Here is a 12,500-nt window from a genome sequence, read left to right on the forward strand (position 1 = left end):
TTGTTCATTGCAAACATTACTCAGGTAATTTGCACTAAAATATCATGTTTTCTGGACAAATGGATATCTGCACACACAAAATCATACTAGAACAACCACAATAAAAAAATTTTTTTTGAAAGAGAGAGATACACAATACACTGTGACTTCTCCAAGTGATAATATGGATGTGGGGCCACGCCCCCTCAGTCTCCACCCCCCTCCTCTTCACCCCTCTTACATGATCACTTTATCCAGTTCTCATCAGACCGTGTTGGTTGAGTGCCAAGAAAATCGCCTGCACTGTGTCCTGCTAATAATTTGGTTAGTTTGTGTCATCTGCTACGGTTGTGCAGCCGGCATCACTCACTGATAGTTGTATCTTGGCTGCTCTCTTATTGCTCCCTTTATTTTCTATCAAATCGTCCTATAAATGTTTATCACTGTCTTCTCCTTCAAATTTACGCTTCAATTCTTTCTGAACATCAGCTAAAGAAAGCAATCTTCGTTGATTTAGTTCGCCACGATCGCATGTCTTAAACACAGTGTCAGTCCGACATTTTGTTGAGCGAGCGAGGAAAGGAACTTGGAAAAAACACTGCGAAAGTGACCCAACCAAAACGTTCAAATAAAGGACTGCCTCATGACATAGATGGGGTTTCTAGCCATGAACAGAATCCAGAAAGATTCCCCAAGCTAAAGTGACCAGCGTTTTCGTCAACAAACTGAATGCAAACCAGGGAAAAATCCGAATATTTCAATGATGAGTTATCTCGTCATTGTGGCAGCGAAGCGTACATGCTTGCAATGACGAGTTTTCATCATATAGGCAGCCTAGGGGTTAATAATTTAGATATCTTGAACACTTCAGCAAAGTGATGATGGAGTCTCCTGTCGGTCTGACGGATGAGTAGGCAGGCAGGCTTATTTGTCGGTGTGTGTCCTCATATGGGAGACAAGGCCGATTCTGGATGCGCAGCACTTCCCACAGGTGTTGCAAGGGAAAACGTCTCCAGAAGTTGAGCCCTGCTTCCTTCGCTCACGCTTCTCCTTAATGGCCAGCGTTCTCTTGTTTTCAAATGTCTTTATGCCACTAGAGCACAGCATCCTTCAGCGAGAGTGGTCAAGGGCATCAGTTTCCCAGGAAGCGATTTCTATGTCACAGGCTTTGAGGTTTGTCTTCAAGGTGTCCTTGAAGCGCTTGTAGGGTCTTCCAAGTTCAGCAAATTACCAACAAAAAAGTATGCATAAAAGCAATAACGACACTAGATATAACAAAGACAAACATAATGAACATAATGCATTTCAAAGATTGTGACTTGGAGATGGAAAGTCTCTTTGCACATTTACAATAAAGACAGATGAAAAAGAAGAAAAAAAGGATAATTCACAACAGCCCATGCAGAATGTTGTCTTGCTGATACACATACAAAACAACAAATATACACACCCACAACATCCACATGCTCAACAAACACACACACAGACATACACACACAAACATGTACACCACACAGACATATGTACATCAGTATATGGGCACAACACACCCACAATCAAACAAGCACATGCATTATCACTTGCATACATGTACTGAACCATACACATACATTCGGATATACCTTTCAGAAGCATGGAATGGATCTTACAGATTATGAGTAAATTGTCATAAAAATATATGTGCACGCTTGTGTGTGTGTGTATGTGTGTGTGTTGTGCATGTGCATGTGCGTGTGTGTGTGTGTGTGTGTGTGCATCCACCCAGAGAGACAAACAGAAAGAATTTAAAAACAACAACAACACAAGAGTACAAGTCAAACAAACCAAACCAATGTATGTTTTTCAAACACATCTCTAATCATCATATCACTGCACATCCCCACATCTCTAATCATCATATCACTCCACATGCCCACATCTCTAATCATCATGTCATTGCACATGCCCACATATCAGACAACCTTTGACAAGTTCACTTGCTGTGACAGCACAATGCCAATTCTGAACTCAACGACATCAACAACCAGTGCCTGACCCACCAACTGCCGAGTCTCTGGGTCTGGATCCCTTCTTCTGATCCTTGGCTGAGCCCGGTCTGGAGTCTTGATGGACGGACGAGTCTGTTTGCAGTTCAGAGCAGAATCATTGAAGTTTACACACTTTCAATCCACTGGCTATAAATGTACAAGAAAGGTAAAACTGAACAGTACATGTTAGTGAAGGCAAACAAGAAATATACTGAAATGCCCACTGTTAAGACAGACAGAAAAATTAAATAGAAATTGAATGTTATGTTAGGTTTTAATGGAAAATACAGTTTATATATGGAAAAGAATTTGAATGACAAATGTTTTTCCAAAGTCATTTCAAAGCCATTCATTGAAGAGCTAAGATACAGCTACCAAGGCTTACAACTAGATTATAATGACTATAATGAACCCAACACCAATATCAAATCATAAGCAGAATGAAAACACGACATGGAAACAAAAAAGTAGCCCTTTGAAGAAAAAGCAAATACATTTTGAAAGGTCAATCAGCTCAATTTTCACCAAGCTTCATGCATCAGTATAACACAAACATTACAAGATAAGCTTTGTTCATGTTAAAACAGATACAGACATTTTATACATAAAAAAATTTGAGAGGAGTAAATTGGAAAATCCATAAGCAAGTTAGAACTATGCTGGAAAAGGGACAGAAAATACAAATCTGTCCTTGATCCTGCTAAGTGATGGTGGAGTACAAACTATATGAAAATATGGATGTCATTCTTATATCATACTGCTACCAACTCATGTTCACCTGTTCCCACAAGTGAATGCTCACACGCAAAATGGGAACTTCAGTATATGGATTAAAATGTTTGATTTTTTGCTTGTATATATACACACTTAGCAGGTATGGACTAATGGCATGAACAAGTTTCCATAACAGACAACTCGAGAAACAAAACAAAAAAATCTCCATCCCTTAACCCACCAGGTTCTGCCATGATTTGAATCATAGACATTATGAATCCTTGGGCTGGAAATCAAATGCCTCAACCATGTATCTGTCATGCCTAACCCATGGTCACACACACATACTGACACAGGTGTGTACACTGTCAGCATTATATTTGTAATAAGCCCACAAAAAAACATATTATAACATCCTCGTGGTTGGGTATAATCTGATTTACACATAAAATTTGCACAATGTAAATGGTCTGTAAAAACTAAAATTTGCAAGATCTAAAGTACTCTTTCAACAAAAAAAAGATTTCAGCATTTCCTTGCAATTCATATAGGATGCACTCCACAATGCAAAGCAAACCAAATAGTTTACTTGTCTTGAAGAAGTAAACTATAACATATACCACAGTGTTAATAGTTCAGTTAAGGTATAGATAAATACAATTTGCACACTAACAAACGCAAAAAAAGGTTTCACAAATCACCTGTCTTGCTCTTTACTGTGCTCACACTGTCTTTTCTTTCAGGCCAGGCCTCTGTTGAACATCAAAGAAAATTAATTCATCACACAATGACGATGAATCAAAAAATTGTGTTTAACAACAAAATGTAATGATCAACCCAACATCTTTCTTGGTGGCTTTCTGGGGAAACTGACTGAAAATTGTGACTTTCACCTTTTTCTCAGGTTTTTTTTTGTTTTTGTTTTTGTTTTTTTGTTGTTGTTTTTTTTTTTTTGGGGGGGGGGGGGTTTTGTTTTGTTTTTTGTTTTTGTTTGGGGCTTTTTTTTTCTTTTTCTTTTTTTTGCGCTGAAAGCTTTCTGGTAAGTTTTCTCTTCTCTTTGATCTGTGTTGTCACCGCTACTATAACTAGTGTTATCCCTCAACCAAAATAACTACAGTAACTACTACAGCTGCTATTAAGTAAAACAATATTAAAGGACACACACTCTAAACACACTCCAAGTTTTAATGAAGATATATATTTGTCAAATAAATACAGCATCCAAATTGCTTTTTTTATCTGGGTCAGAAAAGTACAAAGCTACAAGCAGAGTAAAAAAAAACACTGGATAACATTTTTTTTTTTTTAACTTAAAGATGAAACAATCAACCAAATGAAAACAAATTCTATTTAAAAAAAAATATTTAAAAAAATATATATATTAAATATATATATATATATATATATATAGAGAGAGAGAGAGAGAGAGAGAGAGAGAGAGATAAACAAACCAACTGAGGGAATACTGAAAGAAAAAACAAACTATCAGAATTAAAAAGACACAACCACACTCACACATTGTATGTGGACACACACACACACACGCACACACACACACACACAAAGACACAACCACACTCACACATTGTATGTGGACACACACACACACACACACACACACACACACAACAGGCACACACATAACAATATACAAAGCACACACACACACATATACAAAAACCAACCTCTGGAGGACAGCGATGACTCAGAACGCAAGGACACCTGACTGCCCTGAGTGCCTGTGACTGCACCACCTCCAGGCAGTGGCTCCACCACATTTCGCCGGAACGGTGATGAACTTCTTTCCCGACTCTTTTCCCGAGGAGATTTCAGATAGCGAGGGCTGTCCAGCACCCCATTTCCTTTCCCGTCCTGCTTTCCCCCTTTGCCTTTCGGGTGAGGACCGCCCACATCTTTTTCCTGTCCAGTGTCTTTGGTGTTTTCTTCTTGCGTGTCGTCCTGGCTTGTGCTTGGCTGGACAAAATCGTCAAGCTGTATTGTTTCGGGTTCTTCTCTCTCGGTGTTGTCCGCTTTACCTTTCTCTGGTGCTCTTTGCACAACTGCTTTCCCCTCTTCTGGAAACAAAAATGAAAATTATTGTCAGTGACTGTGAGACAAATATAATGTATTCATAAATTTCAAAACCATACATATGATCAATATATATATATCTTTTTTATGTGGTCATTCATCACTATAAATCTCAGAAAATATTTCAGATATAATATCATGCACTAATGCAAATCATGTTTTGTGGTTGTTGTTTAACTGTTGTTGTTTTGTTGGGTTTTTTGTTGTTGTTTTTTATAGGACAAACAGATCACACTAAATCAAGTGGAGAGCAGTAAATACTCTTTCATACACAGCCACTGGGTGGGACTTATGTGGTTTTATATATTACAAATCTTAACAGATAACAATTTGATTGTAGTTTATATTATCATTTCATTTATTCATTTATCCAATTAATTGTTTCAATACACAGCTTAAGATGAATGATGAACTCTTTTGTATATGTGTGTGTGGGTGCATGTGTCACTATGTGTGTATGTAAGTGTGTGTGTGTGTGTGTGTGCACGCGTTTAAGCATGTATGTGTGTGTGTGTGTGTGCACATATGTGTGTGTGTGTTTGTTAGTTTTTTTGGTCGTTGTTTTTTTGTTTGTTTTTGTTGTTGTTGTTTGGTTGTGTGTGTGTGTGTGTGTGTGTGTGTGTGTGTGTGTGTGTGTATGTATCTGTGTGTGTGTGTGTGTGTGTGTGTGTGTGTGTGTGTGTGTGTATGTATCTGTGTATGTGTCCTGTACACATGTGTGTATGTGTGTCCTGTACGCACATGCTTGTGATGTGCGAGAGAGAGAGAGAGAGAGAGAGTGTGTGTGTGTGCATGTTCACACCATTGTGTGCATGCATCATTGCATGTACGTGAATGTGTTCGTTCGTGAGACTGAAATACATACAGATTATGATGGTAATTAAACAACTGTCTCTTACTCCCTCTGCGTCCAACTCGACTAGTACTTGCAGGGCTGTGGCTGGCTGCTCCTCTCTTCTTTTTCAGCTCCCTTGACGCCATTTTTCTTTCCTCTCCTCAGCCTCCGTGATCGTAGACGGCTCCAACTGATAACACAATCCAGAGAGACAACAACAGAGTCACAAGGGAGTACGATCCGCAATAACTTAAACATTCATAACTAAGTGTTTCGTTTGAACTAAAACACTGCAGCCATGGTCTGAAATACCTTGCGCAACTTGTGATTGCACACAACAAAACATCCACTTCCTTCAAGTGCGCCACACGTAGTTGTTTAACAATTTACAATGTCTTGTCTTGTCTTGTCTATAATCCTGTTGTAATCCCTATACAGGTGTGAGTGATCAAGCGGACAGGCTAGTTCCAAGAGCTGATTTTTTACAGAGTTGTATAAATTGGCATTCAAAAGCTTTTCAATAATACCTTTATTTTTTTAGTTTGCTGGCTTCCGTCAAACTTCATAAACAATGCGACGCCATTTTCAAGCTTATCAGCAACTATGGAAATCTCTGACGTTTTGCACAAATTTCCATGACGTCATAGTGCAGGAAAGAGAGCGTCCATAAGCAGCAGACGATATTTTCTGCACGTCTCACATGGTTGTGTGCTAATGTCAACTTCAGCACCGTTTGCCGTGTTAGTATAGCGTCAAGATTGATCACCAGATTTTGACTGGCTAAGTATACTTTAAAATGATATTCATTATAAAATCTATGTTCGGTCATGGCCATGCATTGCCCATCTACCTTCGTTTCAGTGGGACTGAAAACTGAGTTGCAGAGGCCAGTCCATGGGTGCATGGTCTATCATGCGTCTATAAATATTTCTTTGTTTACGCCAGGTTTTCTGCTAATATTTTTGGTAGAAACGACAACGGTTATTATTTCAGTCTTCAGTCTTTTTAATAGTTACTCAGAATACGAACACTGACGTACGTAGACTGAGGCTGTTGCAACATGTGGCGAAAGGAGGCGGGTGGTAATTAAGGGAGGCACTGCATGGCGTGCGCGCTGGTTCATTGTCCACCCACCCACACAATACATGCACATGCACGCACGTATTTTCACACACACACACACACACACACACACACTGGCACACACTGCACGCACACGGCACACCGGTACGTGACGTATGCACACACACTCTGGCACTGAGATGCATACACACACACACTCTCTCTCTCTCTCTCTCTCTCTCATGCAAACACTGACACACATTACACACACACACACACACACACACACACATTGCACGCACGCACTCTGACACACACCGGTACATCCACACACGCGCGGCAACACACAACTGAACACACATATAGGTCTTCCCTCTCCATCGATCCTTACGCGGTCCTGTTTCATGCACGAGCAACCGCATTACATTCGACCTTAATTACTGTGCATGCACTATATGTACAGAACTTGAATTAAGTATCGTTTTAGATGTATATCATGTGCAGCACTCAGCTGGCACAAGAAAGGAATCGCAGAAAACCACTCAGTTATATAGCTCAAGAATTCAAGAGCCGCGTGAGGGGAGGTTAGTCGGTCGATTGGTGGCGGACATGTGGGGATGGAGCACTGAAAATGTGTGGCATTTGTGTGTTAGTGCACGCACACGTGCAGTTTCACTGACTGAGTAAATAACCGGCAGTCGGATCCGACTGACATCAGACAATGCATGCGCACGCGCGCCGGCGTGTACGATGTGTGTGTGTGTGTGTGTGTGTGAAGTTACTGTGCTGTATTGAGAACCGGCTATTAATTAATATAATGTATACAGCCTATACTGTAGGTACCCGACTGAGATTCTGAATTGAAATTTCCCAGACACAGAATCCGGTTGAACTGCCGCTAATACTTTATATATATATATATATATATATATATATATATATATATATATATATATATATATATATATATATATATACTGAGAGATTAGACTATACGTCTTTTAAACAAAAAATAAATACAGTTACGCTCAGTTATACTTTTTGTTACTTTCACCCAGCTCTTTTTTTTTCTTTTTTTTTTCCGTTTCTTTCTTTCTTTCTTTTTTTTCCCCTTTTTTTTCTTTTTAGTCAGTCGATGTTGTTGGGGTTTTTTTGTCACCACTCCTGTTTTGCTTGCGTATAATTTTGTCAGTTTCGCTCAGTTATACTTTTTGTTACTTTCACCGTGGGCTCAGCACTTTTTTTCTTTTTCTTTTTTTCCTTCTTTTTTTTTTTTTTTTTTTCCTTTTTTTTTTTTTTTTTTTTTTTTTTTTCCTTTTTTTTTCTTTTTAGTCTATAATCCTGTGGTAATCCCTATACAGATGTGAGTGATCAAGCGGACATGCTAGTTCCAAGAGCTGATTTTTTACAGAGTTGTATAAACTGGCATTCAAAAGCTTTTCAATAATACCTTTATTTTTTTGTTTGCTGGCTTCCGTCAGACTTCATAAACAATGCGACGCCATTTTCAAGCTTTTTTTGTCACCACTCCTGTTTTGCTTGCGTATAATTTTGTCAGTGTGTGAGCGGAGAAATTAAGGAGCTTGGAGTGAGGGGACTGATAACTTGAAGAGTACTGAGAAAAAGAGGGCTATAATTATAGAGGTGCAGGGGAAGATCGGGGAGATTGGGTGACTGAAGAGGGTCAGTGGCTCAAGTTACGCGCATGCGTCTGTTCGTTCTTTTGTTTAACGTCTTTTCACAGTGTGCACTATTATTAACTTACTAAGCATGTGTGTATGAGTGTCAGTATTGCGCCTGCGCGTGACTCAGTGGGTTTGACAGTGAGTGTGTGTGTGTGATACATTTAAAAATGTAATTTATGGTTGGGTCTATAACCTACACATGTTAACGTTCCTCTGTGTGCCTTTGAAAAACAAAAACAACAACAAAAAATCAGCCTTTCTTAGGTAATTTTAGATACGGAAGAGTTGTTTCCCTGCAGTTATTTCAGTTCTTCTATTGTTGTATATAGGTATTTGTGTGTGCCGGGATGAGACTCAGTGGAGAAGGGTGGGCTGACACAGAGAGGGACGCGATTTTGAGCCTGGGGAGATAGGCGAACATAACGTGAGGCAAACATTAACATAAACACTGTGACAACAAAACTAATCAAAACACTAAACCAGAATAATTTTATATTAATGGAAATACTTATGATGCCAAAGCGGCATTCGTCGTCAGCCTATCATTCATTGGGTCAATTCTACGTTGGTCTGTTTGAGAACTCCTACATTTTCTCAATAAATATTATTAGATTATCAATAATATTGAATTATAAATGTCACTTGAGCGTAGTGTATATTTCACGTGAAAATGATGAATGTTTGTGCTTTTAGCATGGATTACACACAAAATTAAGCGGTTTTTTGATTTCTTCATGGTTTTTCCCCGGTCAGTTCTTCCAAATGTGTGATGAGGTTGACCTCGGACCCTGACGTCATCATCGAAAATACGCCATCCAATGTCAGAGATGACGTCACAGTGGCTGACTCGAACCAAACCGACGGGACACCTGACAGGCCCGCGACGAGCAGTCCAGTTTCCTTGCTGTCAGAGGGACGATCGATTCAAACTGAATCGGGGTGAGGGTCGTTTTTAATTGCTTCCAAAGTCATCGATGCTGAACCTCATGTAACAAATAAAATCATGCTTTCCACATTGTGAAATAGTTGCTAAAAACGTGTCATGTCTGTTGTAACGTTTGTTAGCTTTTATTCTTGGTAAGATGAGCAGCTGACTTGTACTGATGAACATTACTGACACAAACATACATACATACATGCATGCATGCATACATACACACATACGCTGGCTACGTATCTGTGTAGGCTATCTACAAGCACGTGTGCGCGCACACACACGCATGCACGTACGCACACTGACGCACTAAGGCTATGTACGTATACAAAGTAACAGACAGGTGACAAACAGACACTATGCACCATTCTGTATGCATCGAACATGGACATAGGTCTAAGCACTGGCCTGCATCCTGGTGTGTGTATATTTACAGGTGGATATTCAGGAGCGATGAAAATCACTTACTTTTTCCTCACCAGCAAAAAAGACACTGTCGTGAAACTTCCGGAGCAGCAGACAACGACACATTTCGAGAGGTATTAAAACTGTGTGTGTGGAGGGGGTGGTGGGGGCGCGTATGCGTGGTGTATGTGTTGTTGTTTTTTTCTTGTATTTTAAGCAGATGTGTTGCAGCATTTAATTATGGATCTGTATGCCCGATTTGCCGCCTCATTGAAACTGAAACTGAAACTCCTGACTCACTGTATGAGTTGTAATGCAGCAAAGGGAATGAAATGGAAATAAAGAACACGAACATAAGCGGGGGGTGGAGAGGCATTTGTTATGTTCAGTGTTTATGCAAATAGCCTTTTATCATTGTTAATGTCATATTCGCTGTTATCATCAATATTGTTTTATGATTAGGCCTGCCTTCGATCGTCGTCGTTATTGTTGTTAACGTCGCTAATTGTTATTATTGCCATTGTCATCATCATCACTCCCACCTTGAGTACGGCTCAACAGCCTGGTCTACTGCAGCGAAGACCCACCAGCAGTCTCTGGATAGGGTCCAAAATCAAGCCCTACGGATCATCACCGGATCCATGCGATCCACACCAATCAAGGCCATGGAGGAGGTTACTGCCATACAATTCCTTGCACAAAGGAGAGACGCCAAAATCATGGTCCAAGCAGAAAAGTTCCAGTGCCTGCCTGATCATCCGATGAAGAAGAGGATGAACGGACTGACAAAGAACCGCCTCAAGCGCAGTAGCTTTATCCATGAAAGCAAGAGACTTGCCAGGGCGCACCGGGATGGTGTGCCTCCATCGACGCTTCCACTGAGTCCCAACGACCTGCCGCAGCCATGGAATGAAGACTCCACAAGTTTTCATATCTCAACATCAGTCCCTCAGGTCGCTCCAGGAGATTCTCAGGATGACACGGCCAAACGCACTCTGACACAAGCCATGATTGCTGAAAGGTACCCTGAAGAATCCTGGATTCACGTGTACACAGATGGCTCTGCAACCAACGCTGTTGCTGACGGAGGAGCAGGAGTGTACATGAAGTCTCCTGAGCACCACACATCCACAGCAAGGATACCCACAGGAAAGTACTGTTCAAACTACGCAGCTGAGGTTCAGGCGCTCATGCAGGCCGCTTCAATGGTTCACGACTCGGAGAGCGAATGCCCACAAGTTGTCTTTCTGACAGATGCGTTGTCTGTCCTGGAAGCCCTTGCAAGAGATAAACTTCCTCGTCTCAAGGAGAAACTACAAGAAGTTGCCCAGCAACGACGAGCAGTCCTGCAATGGGTTCCAGCCCACTGCGGAATTCCAGGCAACGAAATTGCGGACCAGCTCGCCAAACTCGGAGCGAAAGAAAGACAACCAAACAACAGTGTTAGCTTCGCTGAAAAGAAGACCCTTGTGAAGGCAGCACTGCGACCACAAGCCACAAGGGATGCATATCACGAGCTTGAACGCTGGCAGCAGGTAGCAATTATGCGCTTACACACAGGACACTGCCGCCTCAACGCGCACATGTTCAAGAAGCTGAAGCTGGCACCATCACCGACCTGTCCCTGTGGTCTTGAAGACCAAACACCAGAACATGTTCTGCAGACTTGTCCCCTCCATCAGGGACTGAGAGACACCGTGTGGCCAGAAGCGACCCCACTACGCACCAAGCTCTACGGCTGCAGACAAGACCTGGAAGCCACGACGACATTTGTCTCGCAGGCCAGCCTGACTCTGTGACAAGTGCGACCGAAAAGAAGAAGAAGATCATCATCATCATCAGTAGGCTGTCATTATATTCATTGATTTTGCTGCGCTGGGGTATTACCATTATCATCTACGTAGTCGCCATCACCATTCTTCTTCTTCATATTTGCGCTAGTAGTTTTAGTTGTGGTCGTTGTTGCTATGGTGGTGGTGGTGTTGGTATCATTGTTATCATTGTCATTGCCATCAACATTACTGATATGACAGACGCCAGCAGACAGGCAGCCAGACGCAGCGCCAGCCATACTCAGTCCAGAAGACCCGACGACCCCGTCAGTTAGGATGTCCGTAGAACTGCTTCCACTGTGCAACTTGCCTCACCCTTCCAAGCTCAGGTACATCCAGTGTCTGGTATCACTGGTTATTGGTGACCTAATGGTAATGCTCCTGACTAGAAGGCGAGTGTGCACGGGTTCGATACCCATGACGTTTACCAACCTCCAACACACACCCCCCCCCCACACACACACACATACACCCCCCACCCACACCCCCTTCATTACACTTTGTATGGTGGTCAGGGTGCTACAGGCTTTTGGACGAGTCGAGATCCAGCGGTATGCACGTGGCGCATGTGGAAGAATCCAAGTCAACAAAAGTGTTGTCCCTGGAAAAATGTTAGAAGATACAATTTGATAGTAAAGCAAATACAGTGGAAAAAAGAAAAGAAAGAAAAGTCTGTTAGTGTATTTATTTTACTATCAAAGTAGATATTGTCGCAGGTTCTTTTACGTGTGCTAAGAGTAGTTGTCCTCGGTTTATCATCCCATCCGAATGACTAGCACCCAGACCACCCCTCAAATTCCCTGTCTGTGTATGGAATTCGAACCCGTGGACTCTTGCTTCCTTGTCAGACTCATTGACCCAAGGTCACCGCACCACATACAGGTGCAGGAAGTATGAGGTAAAACCGGTATGCATACCTACTGAAAGATTGTTTAC

General features: G+C 41.4%; 2 protein-coding genes across 2 annotated transcripts in view; one reads left to right on the plus strand and one right to left on the minus strand.

The window, feature by feature from the left end:
• Positions 1–6,271, minus strand: part of LOC143281879 (uncharacterized) — an 88,558-nt gene extending 82,287 nt beyond the window's left edge. Inside the window, exons 1-5 of the mRNA XM_076587149.1 lie at positions 6,174–6,271; positions 5,711–5,836; positions 4,406–4,795; positions 3,422–3,472; positions 2,019–2,099 (exon numbers count right to left, since the gene is read on the minus strand). Of these exons, the coding sequence (XP_076443264.1) occupies positions 2,019–2,099; positions 3,422–3,472; positions 4,406–4,795; positions 5,711–5,792 (604 nt within the window). The 5' untranslated portion in view covers positions 5,793–5,836; positions 6,174–6,271. The remainder of the gene's footprint in view (positions 1–2,018; positions 2,100–3,421; positions 3,473–4,405; positions 4,796–5,710; positions 5,837–6,173) is intronic.
• A 55-nt stretch (positions 6,272–6,326) lies between these two features.
• The window catches only part of LOC143282324 (uncharacterized), an 11,263-nt gene continuing 5,089 nt past the window's right edge, over positions 6,327–12,500 (plus strand). The window contains exons 1-4 of the mRNA XM_076587928.1: positions 6,327–6,386; positions 9,147–9,332; positions 9,764–9,866; positions 11,766–11,893. Coding sequence (XP_076444043.1) covers positions 6,361–6,386; positions 9,147–9,332; positions 9,764–9,866; positions 11,766–11,893 — 443 coding nt within the window. The 5' untranslated portion in view covers positions 6,327–6,360. The remainder of the gene's footprint in view (positions 6,387–9,146; positions 9,333–9,763; positions 9,867–11,765; positions 11,894–12,500) is intronic.

Source organism: Babylonia areolata, chromosome 5, assembly GCF_041734735.1.
Source record: "Babylonia areolata isolate BAREFJ2019XMU chromosome 5, ASM4173473v1, whole genome shotgun sequence".
Taxonomy (NCBI): domain Eukaryota; kingdom Metazoa; phylum Mollusca; class Gastropoda; order Neogastropoda; family Buccinidae; genus Babylonia; species Babylonia areolata.